The sequence below is a fragment of the Argiope bruennichi genome, chromosome 8, assembly GCF_947563725.1.
Source record: "Argiope bruennichi chromosome 8, qqArgBrue1.1, whole genome shotgun sequence".
Classification (NCBI taxonomy): Eukaryota; Metazoa; Arthropoda; class Arachnida; order Araneae; family Araneidae; genus Argiope; species Argiope bruennichi.
Genome location: NC_079158.1, coordinates 34252162 through 34279864, shown reverse-complemented (window position 1 = coordinate 34279864; position 27703 = coordinate 34252162). Strand labels below are relative to the sequence as shown.

The 27703-nt window shown below is 29.5% G+C and overlaps 1 protein-coding gene across 2 annotated transcripts in view; it reads right to left on the bottom strand.

Moving 5' to 3' along the window:
- Positions 1-27703, bottom strand: part of LOC129981538 (cell adhesion molecule Dscam2-like) — an 833489-nt gene that overhangs the window by 394587 nt on the left and 411199 nt on the right. For both annotated transcript variants that reach the window (XM_056092410.1, XM_056092411.1), the window contains exon 3: positions 6975-7136. In XM_056092410.1, coding sequence (XP_055948385.1) covers positions 6975-7136 — 162 coding nt within the window. The remainder of the gene's footprint in view (positions 1-6974; positions 7137-27703) is intronic.

Below are 27703 nucleotides of genomic sequence, written 5' to 3'. Positions count from 1 at the left end.
ACCAGCTGATGGATTTTTAAAGTTGATGGATGTTTGTGTGCATTAGCAATGATATTGAGAGACATAAATTATAATAAAAATGAAATAAATAATAATAATAATAATAAATTATAATAAATGTTTAGTTAAGTTCACGTTATTAGTTTTTATGCCCTTAATTTATGTATTTTTCTTTTATAATATAAGTTTTAAATCAATAAGTAGGTCCACTTACTCATTGAGAAACAAAATTTATAAAATATATGCATATTTTATTGTTTAATAGATGGAATTTCAATACATTCGTTTCCACTGTATATAAACTTACACAAATGTGGTTTCATTAGTTTCACTATTAACTGAACACATTTGAGTTTGATATAGCTGATTAGCATGTTTCGAAAGCAAAAAAAAAAATGATAACTACAATTTTTGGATAACCGAATATTTAATAGTTTTAAAAAGTTGATTGATTTCTATGTGTAAAGCTATTGAGAGACATAAGTAATAATAAAATAAATGTATATTTATTCATTTTCATTCAATGCTTAACATTCAAACAGATTCGTTTACTCTGTATACACACCACACAAATTTAGTCCTATTCAACCTGCCATTAAATGTAATAATCAAAATTTGATATAGTTGATGATCATGAATAAAATGCAAAAAATTGTGGGTTGCATCTTATGGATGTGTTGTTAACCAGTATTTTTTCAAATTGGTGGATTTATGCATGCATTGCCAATAATATTGAGAGCCATATACAATGACACAACAAATTTATTTTTTTTTTAAATTTAATACATGCCACTTCATAATTATCATTTTCTTTATATTGACGCCAGTACATATATCATATCATTCGACTGACCTTAAATGAACCATCAGCTATATCAAAGTTTGATATAGCTGATGAGCGAGGATCGAATGCAGAAAATTATTTATTGCCAACTTCTGTATGTGTTTTTAACAGGCATAATATTTTCAAAAATTGAAGGATCTATGTATTTAAGTTCCATAAATAATGAAAAAATAATTTATACTTTTGTAAGGTACTGTATACATTTGCATTTAATATACAGTACTTCGGCAGATTCGTTTCCTTGATACAAATGTGACGCCATTACATTCACCAATAATTACTGCGTTAAGACTGATGAAGATGAATTAAATGCGGAAGATTACGGACTTCACTCTCTGGATGAGCTGTTAATCCGGTTTATTCGAAAAACAATTAACTATGCGCGCATTACCACTGAATTATTTTTTATAACTGACGATACTGTTGAAGAATTCCTTGAATTTCATTATTATTTTTAGCTTTTCATTATATTTTAATTATTATGCATAAATGCCTCTCTAAGAATTAATGAGAAGGCGAATAAATTATACAATAATTTAGTTTTGTAACATGGACTGTTAAAATTTTCAACAAAGATAAGTAAACTTGACAATTTTTAAATAATTGTGGAATGTTATTTCATTTTGCTAGTTTTGTGTGTTAAAATATATATATATATATATATATATATATATATATATATATATATATATATATATATATATATATATATATATATATATATATATATATATATATATATATACATATATATATATATATATATATATATTTAGCTCACTCCAAGATGTGATAAAAAATTTTACATTTTTCTAGAATATTTTTTTTTTATGTTTTCAGAAATATTAAGTAAATTTTATTGCCATATGAGAAACTATGTCTGGTAATTAATTTGAAATAAAAACGATGCCAATAATAACTTATAAATAAAAAATTATAAATTAATTAATTCGTAAATAATTAAATAAATTATATTATAAATATAAATTTAAAAAAATTACACTGGTTTAGAAGGTTTTAGTATTCTAACTAACATTAAACTACTACTAACTCTACTAACATTAAAATATATTCAGCAATTAATACAATTAGGCGTTTTTTAGGAAATTAATTTGCTAAGTTATACATTACTAAAGAAATCTCAAATTAGTGCTTAGACAAAAGTTGTACATTATATCAGGCGTATATTTTTATAATTTCGATACATATACAAAGTCCAAAATGCTTTTCATAGGGGAAAAAAATGGCGAATGGGAGCATTGAACGAAACTCAAAAATTGATCACTGATATCAACCTTGCGAATGATTGACATCTGAACCTTCGTTTCCAAAAGCCTGCCATATTGCAAAAAGTTTAGAAGTGATGTAATGCATTCGCAGACAGAATTTCTATATTTTATTTGAAAGCTAAAAGAATGAGGAATAGATTCATTTTTTATTCTTTTCTTTAAGACATATGGAATATCTCTCGCGTAAAACGTGATTACTTTGAGACTAGACATATGAATTTGTATGAAAGTCACAGAAAAAGATATTAGAAAATAGTTAGATAAAATGAAACACATATGCTTATAGCGTTAAATATTCGATGAATGATCCTAAGTATTTACCATATATGAATAATTGATATTAATAAATTTACCATAATAACAGGTATAAGTTTTAATAAAGCTAATTAAATATGAACGATCAAGTCTATAAATAAGATGTGCATTCTAAATCCATCTAGTCTAACATGTAATCCATTAAATAAAGAATAACGATAAAAGGAAGGTACCTGGGATTGAACTTACAAAGTGAATATGAACAATTTTTGAAGTAAAAATCTGATTTTAGATTTTACGTAAGAGCTTAGGACCCTTCCTTGAAGGAATCGTAAAGGAAATTGAATCATATTTGTACTTTGCTCGATTGAAAATAAAGTCAACTTCTACACATTCAATATATAGAATACAATGACCAACCTTTCGGTTTAGAACATTATTTGGACAATTATACAAGGTCTAGACTTTGAAAATATTTTTCGATTTTTAATAAAAAGTGTACTAAAAAAAACTATTGTAAATTTTTAATAAGATAACTAAGTTTCTTCCACCCATTTTCCAGAGAATGTAACTTTCCAACAGTTTGTCCTTATTCACTACACACTAGGGATTGCAATACCGGTATACCGGGATACCGAATACCGGTATTTTGAGCCATTTGTACAATTTTGAAATACCGGTATTCACAAGTTTAAATACCGGTTTTTCAATATTTACTAGAAGTTTTTAAAATTGTCTCCACTATATGTTCAGGTATCGCGAATATAGCAATATAGTATACGTTTTTGTTTTTATGTCTTCCTAACGGGCGAAATGAATTAGCTAATTAATGACTTAATTAATTGCTTAAATCTAAATTAGCGAAACATGGATTATCCCTGAAAGAAGATATTGTATCTATAACGACTGATGGAGCAATAGTTATGAAAAAAGTTGGAAAGTTGATTGGTGCAAATCTGCACCAATCAATAGTGAATTCGACTTAATATCCAGAACTATATCAGCTCTACTTCCAATAAAACTGACTATTCAGGCATTATGTCGGAGAGATTGTAATTTATTAACAGCTAATGCAACAATAAATTTCATGTTGCAGTCACTGAAAGAACAACACACATTAGTATCTGAAGAATTATATATTATATTGAAAAATCGTACAGAAGAAAGGCATACCGAAATAGAAAATGTCTTATGGTATTTACATAATTCAAATGATTTTAAAAATGAAAATGAAAAGAAGAAAAAAAATAACCAATTCAAATCTGATTAAGTTAGAGTAAAGTTTCTTAAAACTTTTTACCCACAAACCTATCCACATTCAGAATTCGATACAATTATAGAAGATTATGATGTCACTACTGTCGATAGTGAAAAGGAATTGTCTCTTGAACAAAAATTAGAATTAGCGATAAATAAAAAAAAAATCAACGATCCAAAATACAATACTGAAATCAGCTATATCCAAAACCATCCGACGAGAAATCGATTTATTTCAAGATGAGGTATTTAGAGGTAAATACTTGGAAAAAGTAATATATCGCGCATTGCTAACAGTACCACCAACTAACGTAGATGCCGAAAGAGCGTTTTCGACAGCTGTTAATTTTTACACAAAATTACTTTTCAGGCTTAATGGCAGTACAATGGATGCATTATGTTTTTTTAGATCACATTTCAAAAATTTGTAATAATACCACAAACTGAATAGTGATATTTATACTTTTTTTTGTGATTTAAATAAATAAGACGTTTCTTTACTTTTTTTGTGATTATATACTGTTATAATTTATAAGTTACAAATTATTTTTTGTGATATTTACACTCTCTAACAAAACTGGCAAATAAAAAAAAGAAACACCTGTGTTTTCTTTCTTTTTCCAAAATTTCTAATACCGGTTTTAAAACCGGTATCAAGTATTAAGATTTAAAAAAATACCGAATACCGGTATTGAGCTTTAGGTCTTATATTGCAATCCCTACTACACACATACTAGAAAAATAGTTCACAAGAAATGACTTTCCATAGAATTACAAATGCCTGGATACAGCTAAGCAGTTTGGTGCAATCATTGAAACTAAATATATATGTTTCCATCCTCTATAGTATATTATCCTACAAATTTTCAATCGAACTTCTATGCTATTGAAATTTTTTCTAAGAAGATCTTATATCTACTAGTCTTAGGTGCTTCATAATTTCTTCTATTCATTCGACCGTGACTTCGTCTTCATTTATCTGCTTTCATATTGACCTATCTCTAATCTAAAGATCAACTATAGAGCAGTAAATAATGTTTACCCCAATTCATTTAGAAAGTGGAGTCTGTATATAACCTTCTCTTTTACCTTTACCTGACGTAATACAGAGTGACCTTGATTCGTCCTCCAACTTTCATTGATAGACAATGCCGTATAGTCCATCATAATTTATAACAAATAGTCATATGGAGTGATTGAAAAGTCAATTATTACAATAATAGAAGAATTAACAGCAAAAAGAACCAAGAAAATTTCTAGTAATCACTCGACAGCAGTTAGTAATTCCTTACTAAAACGACCAACGACTTACCAATTTTCAATAGCTGATTGCCGATCAAAAGCTTAACTAAAGAATATTACCCTTAAATAATTTCAATTTCATGTTCTTTGGGTACATTATTTAATAATCAATAGAGTTTTAATCATCGGACATAAAATATTGAAATGATATTAGGACACAACTAATGCAAATTTAAACAACTTGAAATAGGAATACAAATACACAACGGCAAAATATTATTAACAATGAAATCTAGAAGAAATGCTAAAGTTCGGCTAATAAATGCTTCTAAGGAAATATAAATTCCTTTATTTGCCAATTAAAGTGCTAACTTTTCATTCTGTATGTTGAAATTTCCAGTTAAGTCATTCAAATTATTCTAGTGCTTCATTATTTGTGAACAATTTCCGAACAAAATCTGAAGTACTTAAGAAATAATAAAAGTTGCAATTATTAAATAAGTGAGTATTCTTTATATATGGATTATAAAAATATATTTAATGATAGCATCTGACAGAATAACGAAATAGAAGGGAGTATAATCATTTCCGAAAAGACCAATACTATTTCCAAAGGAAGAAAGCCATTTCATATAAAATAATAATTATAATAATTTCAAATTATATAATCATTTTACTGTCTTTAATTTCTTTTCCAAACAAGAGTAACGTTTGCACCAATGATTTTTAAATATTATAGAAACTCCGATAAACGTTGTACCGAAGGAATTAAAAAAACAAACAAACTCCAAAGCTATTTTCCTATAAAGTATTCGGTATTTTGGATTTCTGTAAAATACAACTGTTTTTGAATTCCACTTCAATTACGTGTAATACAATGCTGAGATATAATACCTGAAATACTATATTTAGCTATGATAATCAGGTGTATACATATAGTACAGTATTACATGAAATCCATTGCTGAGGTTGACAATAGCAGTCAATACATGTAAACTTGTAACAATCATCAGTTTATGTAATTAGGTTAGTTTAGTTATATGAACATCCAGTATTAAAGCAACACTAAGAGTATTTTGGGACGAATCTCGCAATTTTGAACCGCGATTAGATGATGAGGACGACACCTGAGCTGATACTCCCTCTACAAACTTCCACACCATACCAGAGGAAGAACGTTTGGCCCCGACAAATTTAACGTGCACCAGATTCGATTACACAATGTTTCTTAGGTGGAATCGGGTCTTGAACCCCCCCCCCCCCGGTTCCGAAGCCGAGACATTAATACCAGGCCACCGTGGCCTCTGTCAGATTATGTAAGCCGTTAATAAGCACACTCCAAAGACAGGAATCGATATTCTCTTCTCATCAACCTTACAGTAAAGATAAGAGGGTGGCTCGAAAAGTAAAGTAAACTTGTAGTAATCGTCATTTCCTGTAAACCACTGATAGGCAAACACCATGTTGAGTGAAATTGCTTTAATAATCGATAACTGAAGTAAACAGCAAAGGTAAGAGAGTTGCTCAAAATGTTAGGTGAACATGCATATATCATCAGCTTATGAAAGCAGCTGATAAAGATAGAAAAGGCTGATATATATTACGTTCTTACGTAGTCACCACGGTTGTTGAAATATATGGGCCAACAAAATCAATTATCAAAGTAGGGATCAAAGAAATCAGAGTCCAAATGTCGGAGCCACATAACGGAGGTGCATAACCCAAGTGCTTCTTAAATGATTTGAAGAGAGGAAAATCGCTTGGTACGATATGCGAATTGTAAGGAGGTTGTTCCTATGCATTCCGTCGGGAATGCTGTACAAATTACGTGCAACAAATGCATGGTAATTATAATTAAAAATGCAATCTAGACGAGACAATTTAAGTAAATAATATGTCAACTCTTCTCTATGCCCTCTTAATCAAAATCTCTTACATAAAAAAATAAATTCAGTATTTGATTGCTCAATGAGCCAAATTTGCATCCATTTATATATGCAAGTACGGAATTAGTGAATTTATTCTACATTATTCAATGAAAATATTTGGATGTCATGCAAATGAGTGAAAAAAAATGAAAGACTGACCGTTGGCAACATTCGATACGATGGTGACGCCATCTTCTCTTTCCCACGTTGTGACAATGACGTAGTCTCTGACTACACTCGGGACCTGGCAACGAAGAACAGCTGTATTTCCCCTGATAACAAATTCGTCATACACTTGAACTTGATAACCTTGACGGACCACTGAAAAATAAGAAAAAAAAATGAATATGTATCATCATTTTAAATATTTCTACTTTATTTTTTTATTGCAAAATATATTCTAAAGGTTGCCTATAAAATTAATGTCAACTTTATATTATTTAGAACAGCACAAATGGACGTGATGGAAAAACATATAAAAAGAGTTGTCATAGTTGGAGAGTTTCAAAATATATTTTTAATAATTAGTTTGATTTAAAAATTGATTTTTTTTTCAGAATTTCTATTGACATAAGATTTTACTAAAAGAGAAATAAAACCAATCCCTTGGTATGTATCTCAAGAAATTAGAAATATTGGGCTGACATCTCACAAAAATCAGGAAAAATGAATTATAGAGACATGAAGGATACTTGTTCAACAGTTTTTATGTATTTCTTTTGAGTAAAGCACATACTTTATAGGTTTTAGTTTAATGTTAATATAAAGCTGGTGCAACCTGTTTGGGATTAAAAAAAAAGGAATTTTTTTCCCCAACCAATCCAATGTTGAGTATTTAAAATGAGAGTATATTAGACAAGAAAGTACGCAAGGTTTTATGACATTCAAAGAAAACAAGATGTAGAAGAAATAAAGAAATAGAAAGTTTAATAAGCACTAAAATAATATTAACTGTAATCAGATAGATAATAGTTTTGATTTAACTACTCCATCTTCATTATTCAATAAGTCGATAATCTGGACGAACAAGCTGGTCGCCAAAGGCAACAAGAATTATTTCAGTACTAGTCGGCCTTCAATTTTAACACATGTTTGAATAACTGAGTGAAAGTAAACTAAACAGATTTTATTTTGATTAAATATGCTTGACTAATTGTTAATATTATATAAAATATAATATTAACAATTAGTCAATATGTTACTGTTATGTTATGTTATAACAATTAGTCAATAGTTTTTATATATTAATACATTAATATATGTTATATTATTTATATCTTTAATCTAAAAATTGAATAATTTGTACAACATCATAATCATTTTTTGACGAATAATCTAATACAAATTTTTCAATTCTCATGTCTGCTCCACCCCCCACCCCCCAGTGAGCTACCTTAAGCAATTCGTTAACTGGAAATCCGTCATTGCTACTCCCAATTAGTACTTGTAGTTTACTCGCACGTACATAATAAATTCTTTCTTTAAAATAAAGGCATAAATATCCGTTATTGCTACTCCCACTTAGTACTTGTCATTTACTCGCAGTTACACAATAAATTATTTCTTTAAAATACAAGCATCGATATCCCTTATTGCTACTCCCACTTAGTACTTGTCATTTACTCGCAGTTACACAATAAATTATTTCCTTAAAATACAGCTACTCCCTTATTATTGCTACTCCCACTTAGCAATATTGCTACTCCCACTTAGGACCCGTCATTTATTTGCAATTATACAATAAATTCTATCTTTAAAATACAGGCATAGATATCCATATCAAAAGCATTTAGCCAAATTCAAAAAGTATAATGACAATATGTTAAAAAGATAAAATCGGCAACCATCTTTTATAAGTCGATAATAGATACCACTATTCCAAATAAACGGTTACAGATTCTTATTTGCATTTATCAGAGAAAGGGATTCAAACATCAACAGAAATAACGAAGTAAAATGAATACATTGTAAACATCTCCATTAAACTGAATCACTGTAAAAAATTAGATTTGAAAAATAAAATTACTCGTCATTTCTCAAGTGATCGCCATTATACTAAAATCTAACGCAAAATGAAATGAAAACCTTTTTGTTTTTACCCTGGAAAACATCCAACGACTTCATAATCACGAAGGGAGTTCAGAAAATTCTCATGGCACATATAAGCAGATTTATACAATAACTGGAATAAAGATAGGAAAATAAATCCTTTTGATATAATTTAAAACAATTGAAGCAACTGCAACAATTTAAAATGAATTTATAAAACTTTGCAGTGAATTGATTTTTTCCTCACTGGAAACAAAATCACTAGAGACAGGAGAAAGCGTATAAAAATGCGAAAGAATAAAACAACAAAAAAGCCTTACATATTTCAGATAGCAGTATAAAACCAATAATTTTAAAAAAAGAAAAAAAAAACACCCCTAGAAGTGATAACAACAATATGTCGATAATATATCCGAATTCCAATGCCTCAGGTGTTAGAACAGTTCGCTGTTTTTATTATTTTATTTTTTATCGTGACTTTCTCCCTTTATAGTGAAGAAAAACAAATCTAACATTCCGATTCACGAGAGGAAAGAGAGAAAAAAAATATCAGGATTTTTTTTTGTGACTTTTGTGAATGGCGGAAAAGAATGCGGTTTGTTTGTTATTAAATTCTTTGAGGTTATGTTTGTGGAGTATGGTATGGCTGATAGAAAGCTTTCTCGTGATTTCTTTATTTCGTAATTCAGATCGTAACTCAGTTCGAAAAAGTTCTGGTTTTGTTCCATTTGTCTTGGAGAAAACAAGTTTGGTGAGGTATAACTTCATATACATATCCTAATGGTGGAAAACTCTAAGAAAAGGAATCACTTAAGCTCTTGCGGCGAGTTTTCTGAAGTTATTTATACTTTCGATACAAGTTGATTTAACTGTTCCAAAGAAGGAAAATCTGTGTTTTTTTCCCATTATTGTTTATTTTTCTGTATTGAAGAAATTTTTCCTTTGGCATGCTTAAATAAAAATGAGTAACGGTGAAGTACTTTATTTAAAATTATTCATGTAAAATTCTAACTGTTTTAAAAGGATATTATACTTAAATGAAATCCTTTAAAAAACATAATTGAAAAAGAAAAAGTTGCCTTTAACTACAAAAGGTTGGATTCTAACAAAACATAACTTTTAACGAGCAATTCTTGTATGTATGTAAATTTATTTCGTATATCTCTGAAATGATTTGGATCAATGATCTCTAATGATTTGGATCAAATTTTAGATTTAGATAAATTTTGCATTTTAAGCTTATCTATATAGCTGTCTTTTTTGAAAAAAAAATCGATTTTATACAAAAAGAAACATTTTTTATAGCTAATTATTAAAAACTTTTTCTATCTGCTCTCATTTTCACAATGTGATATAACGCCATCTCGTAAATGTTTGTGGTACTTGCATTGTTGCCATAGGATAATAGCCTACTAGCACCTCAAAATTTATTGAGATGGCCCTATATGACATTATCTGTATGCGAAACATTCGGCTCACATTCAATAGCAACAATACAATTGTTATTAACCGAATAACATGTTAAATCAAGTGCACCCCCATATGTAGGTAAAGATTCAAAAAAATATTCGTATATAATCTGTATGCGATTCCTATCTAAATATTTTCTCAAAAAAAAAAATTAAAAAATGCCCAGCGAAGTTTGTTTTCCCAGGTACTATTATACCTTTCTGATAAGTTAGAATCTCACTCAGTCGATCCTAGGGTTTTTCAGAGTCTTTAAATATTGCGACCCATTTTTTAGAAACCGAATCCACGGCGATCATTTCATATGCGAAGCATTGATTTTTTAATTCCTTATATATAAATTTTACAGAAAGAATTCTAAACGTCAAAACTTTCAAACTCCAGAATTTGACGATTTTTCACATTTTAGACCTCTTTGAGTTCTAGAAACACTTTCTAATATTATGTCTGTCTGTGTATCAGTTTTCTGTGAATAAAATAATTCTTTCAGCTAGATTGCTGAAATTTGGTATTTCAAAGGTGTAGATCCTTATCACATTTTGTGTCCTGCCTATCTGCATGTTCGAATAGAAGTGAACTCAATAATATCACAGCGCAAAAAAACTGTGTCAATAACATTTTGTATATAGGTTCAACATCTCAAATAGAGATACTTGTCAAATTTTGAACCAAACCCGACAATTAGTTGACCATCTGTTAGTCTTTAATTTCTAAAGCATGCAAGCAATGACTCACAAAAGCAATGGCTTAAATCAATGAAATTCAGTATATTATCATGTGACTACAACTACAGTTTTGTGTCAGATTTTGGCGTCAATTGGCTGGCAATAAGTTGAAGTACAAAATACAAATACAAGTCAATTTTTGAAACCGATATTGCATTTTCAATTTCAAGTGAAATAGCAAGTTGATCTAAATATATATATATAAAGACGCAAGTCCATCGTAAAGTGCAATAGAAAATCCTGAGTCTTTGGCCAAAACAGATTTTAATTAAGAATATAGAATTTTAGGTCTTTCCCTTGAAAATACCATTGACTAAATTATAATAAAGCAAAATAAAATTGAACTATTTTCTATAAATTATTTTACATTTAGATTTATTCTCCCTTTTAAAAAAAATATCAGTCTTTAAGCAATTTTCACAAATGAATACATTATTTAATTTAAATTAGATATAAAATAAAGCGAAATGCGAATTGGTTTTCTATAATCTTTAATTATAGTTGGATCATTCATTGTAATTATTCCTTGAAACATTCTGACCACATTCATTCACTTACCACATTTTATTATCAGTGTTTCAATTACTGCAAATGATAAATAGTTTGTACGAAAGACTTGATAGTTAACAAGGAGTTAACTGAACTTTTTGTTTCAAGTTCATTAAAGAATATAAAAGTTTCGTTAAGGAAGAATACGGAAAAGTCTCAATCCAATTAGTTATACGATTTCAGTCTCGTATTTCGATCAATGATAGAAAGAAATTCTATTAACGTTAAAATTTATATTGGAAATGTTCTTTTTTTTAATTTTAGAAGAAAAGACACAAAAATGAAGAGAAATCCGAATGTCTGATCAATATAAGTGGGGATATATCACAAACTATCTTGTTAAAATGTTTCATTCGGAAAATAATTGTATCAAAATAGCATAAAAGGTGAAAAAAGGGAATTGCTTTAAAGTTATAATAAGGTTTATCTGAGATCCTTTTTTATAACTTTAAAGCGATATATACGCAGTTAGGAATGATACGAAAATATATCCAATAATGAACATATATCATTTACATATTGGTATTAATATGTTTTAGTTAAAAAAATTCAACTAGTATGATATTGTTACGAATCTGTAATGCTGCCTCCCAGCATAGTTGGTTCCACCATCGGAAAGAATGTTTTACAGTCATCGGCATTGGGCGGAATCCGGTGTCGCGTCGAAGGGTCCCGGAGCTTGGTGACAAACTTGGCGACCATTTGGCGACTTGGTGACGGATTTGGCGACTTTGGCGCCAAAATAGATTATACCCAAAACATCGAGAATTTTCGCGATCCGTCCAGTAGAAACCGAGATACGCCTCGAAAGTTCCTGATTGGTTGAGAGTCTTCTAGCCCCGCCCCTGAGACCTATAAAAGGAGGCGGCCACGGCTGCCAGGAGTAATCGGAATCGACGGTGAAGAACTGGCCTTCCAGAGATAAGCGGAGCAGCGAGGGAGTGAAGCTAGTGCTGAACTAAGCTGTGTGCTAGTGTCTGCATAGAGTCTGTTGTATGCTGCTGTTTACGCTGTTTTGTATGCTGCTGTGTATGCTGCACGTCTCGGCTGAAGATAATCGTCTTCTGTGCTGTATATAGTTGTCGTCCTTGTGCTGTCCTGTGTGTCTTCGTGTAAATAAACATCGTTGTTTCATTTTCTACTGTCGGCTACTGATTGAGTGTTCTCCACACCATATAACTTCCACTATCCAAACGAACCCCGGAAATTTCGTAACAATATTGTTGGTTAGGCAGCCGAAATGTGTGCCTAGTCTTCATTTATTATAGATTAATCTTTCAATTTTGTGAGAAGATTTAAGACCATATTGAGGTATAAAGCAAATTAATACAAAATATTTATTAAAAGTACCGAGAGAAATTTAACGAACTAATCTGCTAACGATCTAAACATTTTCAAATTGTGTTTTGCTACTCTAAATAAGACTGTATAAAATGATAATTAGTAACCATTTGGATTACAGAGCTGTAGCAATCCCTGGACTTATTTTTTAAGTTAATTTTCCAATCTTTTTTATTAAATATTGTTACTTTTCCGCTTTAAGACTTCAATGGTGTTTATTTACTTTGTTTTTCTGAGAATTCGATATTCAATAAAATAGAAAGGCAATGAAGACGTAAATTTTGATAGGAAATGAACCAACAAGAAAGAGAAATGCTAGTCAGGGCGATTCGTCTTGCAGCTCATGAAAGTCTACCGAGCGTACAGCTGATTAATTTCAAGGGGAAAAAATACATTTTTTCAATCTGAATTTAGAGGTGCCAGTGCTGCAATCAGAGCAGAGTGTGGCTTTTAGTGTAATTCATTTTTTTCTCACTTCTACCGAAAATTCACACGTTTCTTCTTGTCTATCTTATTGGTTGTTTATGGGTTTTGGTTTCAATTCAGGTTGTTTGGACAGAAATGCATCTATTTGTTTTATAGTGTATTTGTTTTTTTCCATAGAGTTTATTTATTTTTCGAAAAAAAAGGCGCATAAATAGTTTAATTAAATGTTATTCAAATGCAATTTTTTATGAGCCATCAAGTATTATCAAGCATTAAATGTAAAAAGCAGTGAATCTTGAAGATCATTTATTGCTCGTCTTATTCTTTTTGTGAGGTGGGAGAGCATTGTTTTACTCACTGAGTGAAGATAGAAATTTGTATTAAGAAAGAGACTCTGATATTTTCATCTGTCGAATTATCTCTTCAACATTCACATTTTTTTTATTTAAATAATCGGAAGAAATTTTTATCTTATATTAGTTATTTAGAGTATTTGAAATATTGCAAATATTGTATATAGGTTTGAAATTAAAAACTACTTACTAAAATTAGATTACTTATGGCTAAAACATCTTTCTTAATTGCAATAATTTGATAAATATTTTTTGAAGCACTGTTGATTTTTAAGTTGATTAGCAGTAGTAAAATTGCTAAATTGCAAGCCAGAAATTAGTATTTGGCATTGTTTTGTTTATTTACCAACAGATTCTTTGTACAATTATTATTATTTCTTACAGGCATTTCTTTTTTTATGACCATTTAGTTTCTTTCGAGAAGCGTAGAAATATGAAAATTTACCGACTTGCAATTCTGAGATTCACACTTCCAAGAATTTCAATTTTTTTTTTTTTTTTGAGGGGGTGTGTGGGGTGCACGGGTATTTCAATAAACTAAAAAACGATGCGTAGCTTTTTCATGGTAACAAACAGTATAATGCAAACAGATGATAATCATTCTGAATATAAATTAAAAGTCGGAAAATAAAGGAATTTTAATTAAATAGAAGAGGAAAAAAAATTGCAAAAATATCATTTGAGAAGAATACTAATGAAAGAAGGTTAGTTGTTTCTTTTTAATTCGTACTTTATCTATGACCGTTCCTGTGAGAAATAATGAAAAAAAAATGAAATAACCAGCAGCAAAATTGATTAGTTTTTGTTTTATCGTAAAAAGCACGTACATGAACAAAACATATCATGATCTAGAACTGCATATTTTAGAATTTAAATTTTTTTATTCGTGTTTTATCATTTAATGATTTTTGTGAAAAAAATAGCAGTCTCTAATGGCAACAGTGATTATCTCAAACGAAAAATATCGCATTCGACTTTATAATTTTGTCCAGATTTTCAGATGCTGAAATTTCAGAATTGGGAATTTTCTTATTCAAAATAATTTATTTTATTTTATTTAAAAGCATTTTTCTAATGACTCATCTTTTATTAAACTAATTATACGCCGATTTAATTAAAATAAATGCCATTATTATTAAATCAAAGAAAAAAATTTTGAGTTTACAATTTTATTAAGAAATGTAGTATTTTACATTATTAATTTTTTTTCCTCAAATATATCAGTATATTCAGCTACTGTGCACTTAGAAATTATCTTACTAGGCAGGTAACAATATATGTGTTGAAATGATATTCACATCATCCAAGGAGCCATTACTTAATATCTTGATACTTTCTTTTATTCAAAACCAAATTAGAAATAAATATTGTTTAAATGCAAAAAAGAAAGAAATTCTATTTTCCCACATTCAAAGATGAATACACCTTTAACCCTTAGTTGTAGTCCTATAATAATTCAATTTATTTCTTACGATGACAAGGCATTTTGACCAAGTGTAATAGAAGTATTCATCTTTAAAGTGGGAAAATTGAATTTAGTTTAACGTTGTAGGCCTGCACTGATCTGTTTACTTCATCACAAAGTTTTTGGAGTTTTTACTTTCAATTTTTATGTTCTTTACTTTTATATTTAATTAATGTTTATTGGTTTTGTGATTTAACGAGGATTTTTTTTGTAGTTTGGTTTGATTAAATTTTGTTGTGGTCTTTCCGAGATTTCAATTTTTGAAATATTATTTTGCCTATTATTGTGTATTTTATTATCTTTGATTTTATGATACTAATTCTTATCTCCAAAACAAATCTATTCCTTATGATTTTCGGGTCACGGGGGGTCAATATTTTGGACGAGAGGTCCAAAATACAGCGCTCTAAATACAATGCATCTTTTATTCGTTTTGGTTTAGTAAACATTTAATCTTATAATGACTGCCTTTTTGATAGTTTCTTAATTTTATTCATTAATAGTCAGCCATGTATGAAAAAAAAAAAAAACGTTCTTCGTGAATCTTACTGTGTGACTATGAAATCTGAAATAATTACATAAACCTAAACCCATTGTTTTTTGACAATTCCCAAGCCTATGTCTACCCATACAAAACATATTTCTTTATTAAAATACTTTACTTGTAATTATAGTTATGATGAAAATAGTACAGCATAATCACTTGTATGTCACATCAGTCTCTAAATATAGCCGTCAATACAAAAAGAAAAAAAAATCTGCCACTCTGATTAAAATAGATACAAAAAGAAGAAATCTCCCTTGAGATTTGGTCAGCTCAAGCTATCTAATAATAGTCAGACCACCCGATAATTGCAGAAAATGCATTAAATGACAATGATTACTGAGTAACTATGTATATTTATGTAGGAAATTATGGGTATAATGTTAGCAATACTATAATTAAGCTTAAGATATTTGGCAACCATACAGAAGCTGACTTGCGATAGGAAGTCGGTTGATCTATGTGAAGCATATTAAGACTGTCAGACATTTGAATAATGCAAGTGCAAAGCTTGAGACTGACGGGTGTTCAATCTGCCCTGTCTGTTCTCTGCAAATCGACTTAGTTGTTCTCTGTCTGTACATTGTATGATCGCTGCACATATGGCGGTTGACATCTGTATGGCAGCTGTGATGGATGCAAACCCAGAAGGTATTAAACCCGTTTTAAGAATTTGATCATCATTTGAATTCCAAAGATTTAATTAAAATCGTTTGAATGAAAACCATTGAGAGTTACAGCGGTAAAAACAGATTAAAGAAAGGAAAGTACATATAATAAATTTATGATTAATTCATTAATTAATGATAGAAAAATTTTCAGTAGAAATTTACGGGAAAATTTTATATCTTGCTTTGAAATTATAAAAATGACAAATATTGTTTTTTAAAAAATGAAATTTGCCATGGCAAATTTCAAGTTACCATGTGAGATCATTATTTTTTTATAGTCACGTGATATCAGTCCGATCGAAAAACATGATGTTCTCGGCCGGACATGACTCATGTTTCGCAATCGCAAACATTTAGAAAAGTAATGATTTTAGATCATCTGAAAACCGTTCGAGCTCCTTAACTTCATTTCGATGCCAGAATTTTTTTGGGGGTTCAAAAATCTGGTTAGGAATGATCATGATACTATTGTAATGCGCAATCGTCAAATTGAAAAAGCGATGGTATTTTTTTTTCTTCCATCTCAAAACCGTTCGAGCTCCAAAACTTAACTTCCGATACCCCCCCTTGTTTTTTCACGTTTATTCCCATCTTCTTCTGTCCACTTCTTCCAGTGATAACTTCTTTACGACCTTAACCTTTATTGGCCATACAGGAGAATTAGGTACATGTTTTAATCCAAGTTGTAACTTTTTGTTGGCGATAAGTAGCCAAACGTGATAACCTTCGACATCATTTTCTAATAACCCTAAAATCGATAAATCACCAATTTTTTGCAGTTGCATTTTGTGGCTTCAAAAATCTTAAACCAAAACAACTTCATGTTCTCACATGATAAAAGTATTTTCAAATAAAGATTTTGAAAGTAATAACTTCACAGCATCAATCAAACTAATCGTTGCATAGAAATGATACATGTTAAATTACAAAAAGTCTTTGAAAATAATTAGTATACTATTGGTGGGATTTCAATATTCCTTTCTAATATCACAATTAATCATTCTTATTAGAAGAAAATGAGAAAATAAAAAAACGTCACTTCATTAATATAAAATGTCGAAAAACACTGTCACAATGTCTTCAGAACAGGCAACATCTTTAGAACATTACCTGACATTCAAAATATCGAACCAAGCTCGCGATGTATATAGGTACAAGGTTGTGAGGTGCATGATGATGCTTAGTTAAAAAAAAAAAAAAAAAAGCGTCTTTTTCTGACTTTTTTTTTGGGGGGGGGGAGAAAATAGAATAAAAATATTTCCTTTCGGAAAAAAGTTTAACTTTTTCATTATATATTCATTAAACGATGAAATGTTAATCCTTTCCTTATTCAAACATTTCTAAACATGAAAATAAGTTATACAAATATGGATATAAAGGTAGATGCGACTGACAAATCTCTTTCTTTTGATCCGGTTTCCTAGAAAGAATATAAAAGGAAAAAAATCTTTGGCTCGGATTGCCAAAATTTATTAAAAATAGAAATTAAATGTTAGCATAATGTTTTTAAAGAATTATTTATGCCAAAATTTAGCTTTTCGTGCATTCTGCAACAAATTATTCGAAAGAAATAATGGTAATTTTTTAAGTCTGTAGAAATGATTATAAGATTTTACCTTATCATATCTGTACATATTAATAGGACTAAAACTCAATCAGTTATGTTTCATTACCTTGGACATAAAATTCGGAAAGAAACAATCAGATTATTAGGGGATACTTTGATTTCATTTTTTAAAAGAAATATTTTAAAACATTGAAAGATCAAACAGACAAAGTATTTTTCAGTTTCATTTGACTCTACCCGATGCCAGCCATCAACAGCAGAGATCAGTTTGTATAGGTATCTTAATTTAGAAAATAAGAATTGAGTATTAAAGAAAGGTTTTAAGAATTTTGTCCCGCAACAGATACAACCTGTGAAGGCCTGACAACTTTCCTATTAAATATTTTGGAAGAAAATGGTTTGAATATTAGTATTTTACTCGGTTAAAAACACAACAATGGTTCGAATATGAGAGGAAACAATAGTGACTTGTAAAAATGAATTTTTGAAATCAAACTAACGATATTTTTAGGGTATTTTACGGTATTTTAGAGGGCAAACTTATACCCTCTTATAATCACAGCTGAAAGCTTGTCGTAACCGGTGCTGGAAATAACAGTTTATTAGATACAATTTTTTCGATGGTTTCTAGAGCTTTAGTATTTTTTCCCGCTTCTATAGTAGATGGTTTGCTTTAAAAAGAAATGTTTGAAATTTTATATTAAAACCTTTGTCAAAGCCGGAGAGATGCAATAATCCCATTTAAACTTCAGTTAGGAGAGGTTTTTATCCTTCTATGAAATAACAGATTATATTTAATAAGACCACAAAAAATCAAGTCTCATATTTAAGGAAAAGGTTTCTAAGGTTCAGAGAAACCAAAGTTAATGTTGTTTGTATTATCCAAGATAAAAAAATTAACATTTCTTACCATCTAAAAGTATAAATAAATGAAATGGTTTTCTGAAATAATATAGATCTGATAAAGGTTTCAATGATATTCTTAAGGATTGTAAAGAATTGGCGTCTTTAGATGTTGATACAAGTTTTAAAAACCAAGAAACATTAAAACCACGAAAAAAATAAAAAATACTATAAAACCATTTTTTTATGATCAATTTATACAGAACAAAAATATGAACTTTCAAGTAAAAAGTTATTTTTAGGGGGGGGGGGGCTTCCTACATGTTGCAAAATGCCGATTTTAAGTGAAAAGTTTCATTTTTTATCTTCTCATTTAGATGATTTTAAATTTTAGTGGCATATTTTTCACTTCAATTATTACTTGGAACATGATTAGCTGATTTTTTAAATCCAAAAACTAAGAAACATTAAACTGTATAAAGTGATAAGAATCAAATTTACATAAATAGTATAAAACTTACACTCCTTTTCACTCATTATCAATGCACTCCTTTTTTAACATTTAATTGCTTCATATATTTTGTCATACAATTCCAGTCTAAATAGGTACAGCAGAAATATCGTTTTCAAACCTAAAAATTATTTTAATTTACCTGAGATCTACTAAAAGAGATTGATACATCTTGCAATTATTTCTATTGAATATATTTTATTATAATTAGATCTTGATTGACCTATAAATCAATTTGCTTAAAATAAGACCGAAAAGATTAGTTTCTGTAATTCAATTCCAAACAAATGTTGAAGTTATTTTATTTAAAATTGCTTCAGTTTATTTATTTATTATGTTATATGCTTTGCTAACGCGATCAAACATAGTATAATTGAGAATAGTGTTGTAGTATTCAATGTGTTCAAGTGTAGAGATTCCCAAATTATTAAAATATTATTTATTTATCTACCTTTTTACAAAACACATTTCTCTACAGCTATATAATTTTCAAATATTTAACATGTTACATATGTAAATTAATTTGACTCTAATTGTAAAAGATAGTGTTACACAATACATTTGATAGTATACTAATTCGCTTAGCTTGAAATTTTAATTTTATAATGTAAATATATGCATAATTCATCAATAAATGTGTCTGAACTTATGTTTTAACAAAGCGTAAAATATTTACACATTTAAGAAATCAAAGTTAATGCGTAATTTCTTTACTTTTCATAATATTTTTATAACAATAAAATTTCTTTTCAAGTGCTAACCATAAGTTATGCCTCTCCCATAATATCGCCACTGAAAAAAAGCATTCATTTAATATCTGCATGATGGGGTCTATTTGGCTTGGCGAGGTCCTACATCATCATCGAGTTGTAAGATTTCTTGTAGTAATAGGATAAATTTCCGGTTATCATTTCTTCTGAAAAAATATTTGCTTTATATATTTATCGCATAATTTTCTCAATTTTTATATGTTCTTATACTTACTACATAGTAAAAATGTATCAAATACATATAAATGTAAACAATTTAAATTGTTGATAAAGCAAAATTTGTATTAATGCATCCTTTGTTGCAGTCAATTTCAGATTGAAATATTTATTGAGATCAATACATTCTGTGTTTTATAAATATATATTCAATTAATTATTTTTAATCACAAAACTAGTTAATTCGATGTAATAAAATAAAAAAATGATATCATATAAATTTTATTTCCTCTTTTAACAATTTTTGAGAATACAGAACTACACAGATACATGTTGAAAAAAATTGATAAAAGAAACGTCTATAGCATAAAAACGGAAAAAAATATAAAAAGATTAAATATAACATAATAATGATAATGGATACAGGGTAAATAATAATATTTTCTATTTGGTTCTATAAGTTTAGTCCTGAAGAATCAAATTTCATGATTTGGAGATACAATTAAATAAAATTGTGCTGATTATCAATATCAAATTAATTCTGGCTATGTTCCTTATCTCTTGTAATCGATTCAAAGAAAGAAATGAATTAAATTGGACAAGATGCTTCAATATTAAATCATAAGCATTCATCCTAAAATTTATAAAATTTCAAATAAAGATAAAGGAGCAATATTAGATTTAATGTTAGGAAATAGCATTATTAACCATTAAGGTTTAATTTTATTTAAAATTTAAGTTATTTTATTTAAAATTTAAATATTAGCCGATAAAATAATAAATCGTATTGTAAGTATTATGTTTTCGAATTTGTCTCCATAAAATTTATAGCCCAATTTCATTTATACATTATTTTTAATATATTTTCATAATTCCTTTGAATTAACTATCAAAATCATAGGAATATCCTCGATATATCCTGTGTTTCAACAAATTTATTCACGAATTATTCCTACGATCATGAATCGTGACCCCATTTAATAAGGCTTCCTCAAATTTCGTGGCTTTTACATCGATGAATGGAAGGGCAAACAAATAATTCAAAGTTTGAAAAGCTTAACGAGAGCTCATTCTTTAATCCATTGTCAGTCTCACTTGATTGGTAGGTACATCGAAGGAGATTCATCTTCTTTCTCTCCTTCACAATAAATGCGAATTCTCATTTCATTTCACCCCGGAATGTTTCATCATCATCATTTTTAAGAGCACGCAGTCAAGTATCGATCTTCGACAGAGGAGCCATTCTCTTCATTTTAAAGGACATTCCGGTATGATCCATTGCACCAAATGACATCCCGTGGCTACTGCGGAGTAGCATACTTGTTCCCATCCCATTTCTCATCTAACGCAAATTACTCCAACTTGGCAGGGTGGGGCAAGCGAAAAAGAATGAGGGAGAAGAAAAAGAAGAAAATGAAAAGAATGAGAAAAGGAACAAAATCCGCACCCCCCTTCCCTACTCGGCTGATAATGAACCGTTACCACCTGACAAAAACCAGCAATAGCAAGTTAAGGGGAGGGGTTCCTCTATTACTTTAATGGCTTCAATTCCTTACGCTTCAAACTTTCAGTCCCTTTTTTTTTTTTGGTCCTTTTAGATTTTCCACCTCCTCGTTGCCAGTTTATTATTATTATTTTTAGTTTTGGAACCCTTTCTACTTTTTTTTTTTTTTTTGAAATGTGTCGTTTATGTCTCACTGGGGGAATGAGTCGAGATTTGTTTTTATTTATTCGTTTCTTTTTCTTTGTTGTCTTTTTGCAATCTTTTTTTTTTCGCTTCTTTTTTTTCTCACTCCTTTTACTTGAGTAGTTGCTATTTTCTTCCTCTCCATTTGGATAGGAAGAGAATAAGATTGTATTGTCTCTCGCAGGTATTGCTTTTTTGAGACCGGCATTAGAAAAACGTCTTTTATGATTGTGTGCTCTTCTAAATCAATTTCAAGGGTTTCTCTAAAGTCGTTGGAATTCTTTTCACTTTCTGCTCAAATACATAATATCTTTTCTTATATGAGCTAGTAGAAAATTCAAAAACCTGTTAAGAAACGTATTTTGACGAAAAAATAGAACACTATTTCTCCTTTTTGTCATACAGTTAAAAGATAAGGTTTATGGTATCCTTCGAACGTCTATAGAATTATTATTCTTCAGTTCCTTTATAGGCAACAGGATTGTCGAATACACAGGTGGCTGCTAACTATAACAGAAGAGTGAAAAGGATTATCTAAATGGTTTGGTTAGAGATACAATCGATCAGATGTATGGAAGAAAGGGTTAATTCTGAATAGATTATTCGTTTGAAAATTGTATCAGATTTTAAACAAAGCAAACATTCCGATTTTCTAAAAAAAATATAAAATTTAAAAAAATGAAAGCCAAAATAGTTAATAATAACAAATAAATTAATAATTCTGAAAAAGTGGAAAAAGTTAATAATTCTGAAACGTATGTACTATTTTTCTATTAGGCTTTTAAAAGGATAGATTGGGTCTACTTTTAATTCAGGAAATTAATAAAAGTGATTATCAGATCAATTAGATGAGAATAATACTACATTAGATGAAAATTCTTTTAACACAAAATGGAATGAATATAAGATATTGTAATGTCTTGATCTAGACTGATCAATTAACTAAGCAGAATTTCCAGACCATTCTTTATTTTACCGCCATATATATACAAAAGAACAACTTGTTCTAATCTTGGTTAAATAAATAGTTATTTACACCTGTAGTAAGAGACACAACAGTCAAAGTCGAAGGTTTATATTGAAACTCAGTTGGTTCTCGGACTCCGAACTCGTGGGCGTAGTCTAACAGTCTGCCTGCAATTCGTTTCTTCTCTTCTCCCTTAAAAAAAATCTTCGCACTTTAATTCGGCGACAATCTCCGCCTCTTAATTTACATTGGGTATTTGAGCTCTCTTTCGGCCAATCGGGGTTCAGCAATATGCTCTCTCAGTGGCGCCAGTTGGTCGTGGGAAGGTCCTTTGTGTGATGCATCTTTCATAACAGACTATTCTGGAACACGGAGTTATCATAGTCCTTTCACAATGAGAAACATCTAGCATCCAGATGTTTGAACACCCCTTTCCCTTTGAAGGTACTATCAATATCTCTTCAACGAGGAATTCTACATGTGGTCTTTCACTGTAGTCGCTAATGAACAGATGCGAGACCACCCAGGTGAAAAGATCCACCATCTGGCTATCTCGAACAGTTTAGTAAGTAACAGCGACGACACAGCTGGCTGTAAATGTCTTATCTGTACTGGGAAACGGGGGATGTTACAATATGTTGCTTGAAATATAAAATTGTTATTCTTTGCCAATTTTTAAGATTTATAGATTTTTTTAATTGCCTCCTTTTATAAAAATATTTTTTTAATCTTTTGGCTCATGAGTTTATTGAATCTTCTAATTAGATAAGAAATCCTACATATGACACTTATAATTATTTCAAATCGTACATGATCGTAAATGACAACTGAAATATTTAAACAAGGTTTTTATCTTTTAAATTAGGCCGTTATTTTGATTTAATAACATAAACAAAAACAATATTTCGTTTGACAGATATTTCAACGTATTAAAATGATTAATTACTTTGTGTCTTAGATTTCTTTTTCTAATAATAACATTTAATTTTACTCGTTATTTCTTCTAATGCATTTCATTCAATAATAGTTATTTACACTTCAATGGAGTACGCCTACAATAATCGTATGCTGCAATTAAGCTAGAATATCTTCAGCAAAGGTTATTATTAAGCAGCAATTTTTAAATGTCCAGAATAATTTTTCTAGTAATTGAATTTATGATGTTCCTCAGAACGTAAGTCTACCTTTCCAATCATTTATTAAAAACTGATACATGAGAAAATGAAAGAAATATGGAATTTTTTTCATTGTTAAATTATCATTTTACACAGGGAAAATTAATTTTTACTTCATGTAAGTACCATGTAATCATTCAAATTACAATTCCCACACAAAATTGGAAACACGAATCGAACATGGAATCAACCACCCACATCTAATTAATCGAAACAGAACACCGGCACCATTACCATCCCCATAAGCGATTTCGAATTCAGAAATTTTCCATTATCTTCCTACCTAGCTCATGTCTATGCCTTCCGTCGTCCCCTTCAAAATGGGAGGGAAAAGGGTATATCCGGCACTTCCGGCCCGGACTAATCAAAGCCTAGTTCGAAAGTTCCGTTCACCCCACCCTTTCCAGAACGATTGCGATCACCAAAAACAAGAGGAATCTGCGGTTCTAGAACAAGAGCTTCCACTTGTTATCCCTTTCATGGTTGGCTGCCGAAATTGATTATAATCGGTCCGCGATTTCGCCCTTGACGGCCCCCTCGTTCTCCTGGTTCTGACAGGCCCTGGGTAATGATATAAAGTTGGACATCATTAAAATTGCGGTTCTCCTGCGTGAGATATGGCTGACATTACGGACTGTCATATTTTGGAACGCACCACCTCTGAAAATTGCGCGTAATAAGCGATAAATTCGGGAACCGCCTGCTCCTGGAGTGTTCTGCCACCTTCTTGCCTACCCCCCTTCCGCGTCCTTGAAGTAAGAATTAAAGAGGGGAAGGCCATACTCCAGATTTGAACCGTGTATAATGAGGTATGCAGTGAAGTCTTCTCCCCGGTGGAAGTTAAATTGTTAATCTTGAGAAAAGTTTAATAACGAGCTCGTTATTCAGCTGTAAAGGATGGCGGTAAAAATGAAAAGAGAGACAAAATATCTCTGTTACCACCCTCAAGCGGATATTGATTAGTATCTTCCTATGGTCAGTTAAAAAAAAAATCGCTTAAGTTGATTGGTTTGAAATCGATAACTACATGGCCCAGCTATTAAATCCTTATTAAATTTATCTGCCTATAAATTAATATTTTTAACTTGCTGTTTTCCCTATAGCAATTAAAGTAAGGAGAAAAATAGTAGTATGAAAGTCAAAGACAATAATAACAGATGATAATATTACACTAACTGGTAATTGATAATATGAGATTTTTCAAAAACAAAATGCTCAACTATGAAAGAATTATTGAAAAACAGAAAAAAGTAATACATTTGCATTATTCTGTTATTCAAACTTTAAAATCTCTAAATTAGGAAATGTATTATTTTATGTTTTTGTTTCTGAAGTGGGACATATTCACTTTTTTGTTTAATAATGAGTCCAAAATATTTACAATAACTTGAAGGACATTCAATTTAAATGCATATATATAATTGTATTTCATTCGCATTCGTAATCTGCAGAGATAACCGTAAAATCATACTCTAAATTATTTTAAATAAAACGTCTATTTAAATGAGGTTTTCATAAAAAAAAAGTTAATTCTTTTCTTCTTTATTTAATATTTTGAATATATGATTCTTTAGCCTTTCACTTTTAATGATATTCTTTTATATTCAAACACTTGGGATAAATTTTTTCATGCCACAAACACTGATGAAACAGGACACGGAAAATTAATTGTTTTTTTTTGTTTTTCCTTAACTCAATAAAAGATTTAAAAAATCCGCACAAGCAATAAATGAATTTTAATCAGTTCGTTAACTCATAATGTTATTTCTACAATTTATGCTACTCAATCTCAATGCCATGTCATAATTCATTAAGAGATTGTAGATCAGAATTATTTTATCAACTTATAAGTAATCACAGAATAGTATCGTTGCCTTATTTATACAATTACTAAGAAGCAAATCTTTTTTCTTTTTTAAATTCTGGGTTTATTAATTTCCAGCTGATGATATACTTGATGTTGCTCGGGATATTAATACTATAATTTCTAATATTTTCACGTAAAAATTATTTTTGTGTTAAATATTAATATACATAAAATCATTTAAAAAATATTCATGGTTTTTAATAAAAATGAGAATATTAATCGAACCAAACGATTTTTAAGAAACGCATACAGCTTAATTTTCACCGTTGCCGAATAATTGAATATTTATAAATTTTCACATTTCAAAATCGTCTGCATCTATTCATTTATTTATTGATTTTTTTAAATAATGAAAGAAATATTGCACGGAAGTAAAACCAATAACATTGAAAAAAAAATTAATTTTATGAACAGTAAAAAAATATTTTTATGATATTATTTGCTCTGAAGGTACTGCGGATGAATTTCAAAATTTTATTTGATTTCAATTTGTTTGAATGCTTAACTGACTTCTGCACATTAAAAGATGATAGTTTGCTTCTCTTATCTTATAAGTGTGCAATATTTGATCGAATTAGGGCCGATGCTTTAGTAAATAATTAACTAAAAATTTATTATTTAGAATAGTTACTGCTTTAATCCTTTGGACCTCTATAATTTATTTGACCACTTGACCCGTAGTTTTCACATTTGGCACATATATGCCTTGAAGGGTGGGCATATACATCATGGGGAGATTTTTTTGAAATTACAATTCGAATTTAATTAATTAAAAATTAAACTCTGATAACTTCTGAAACAATTATTTGCAATAAAATGAATTTTACAATGTTTAAAAAAAATCTCTTAATAATATAGCAATTTTTTCCTTCATTTTGACAATCGTTTAAAAATTTTTTGAATCTAATGAGGTTATTTTTCAGGCTGATGTCCAGACTGCTAGATTTCCAACAACAGATTACATTGTTGTCCAGAAATTCAAGCCGTTTACATTGTTTCATCAAATATTTAATCTCTTGATTTTCTGTCAATGTTGAAAGCTAAATAAGGATTATATTTAATTCTTTACAGTTTAGAAAAGGAATAAAAATTACAATACCGTGAAATTTCAAAGATATTTGACGATATATTTACGATTTTAATAGCGCTATAATGCCATGGGAGTTGTTTACATTAGAAAGGATCATGCGCGTATGTAAAATACTTAAAATAACACAGCTATAATATCTGATAATTTGACGGAAACATAAACATGAAATTATACTCAAACGATTAAACGAATTAAATAAAACCAGTCGGTCGTAGTATTAAAATATTTTTTAAATAAGACTGGTTTAAGAAAATATAGTCATTCAGCTTATCAGATAAAACTAATTACACTTGTAATTTAATCTGATTGACTAATAATTAATTTTTAAATTAAGATACCTCATTTTGGTTTTAGAGAAGAAAAAAAAAGAAGTTTAATTAGGTGAGAGAAAAAAATTAGTTTTAGTTTCATTGGTAAATTTGTGGAGTGATCCCCGTAAAGTTTCATTTTAACGTTAGTTTCGGAACACTGCTACTGCATTAACCCTTTCTAGGGCCGTGGGAAGTATGCTTCCCACCAAATTTATCAATCTTTGTATGAAATTTTGTAGGTTGTCATAAGTTCTGACACATTTTTTTAATAAAACAGAAACTGAAATGCTTCAGTTCTTTATCTCAGACAAAATGATGTGTCTTGATTTGTTACTTAATTATTAATTAGCCAAA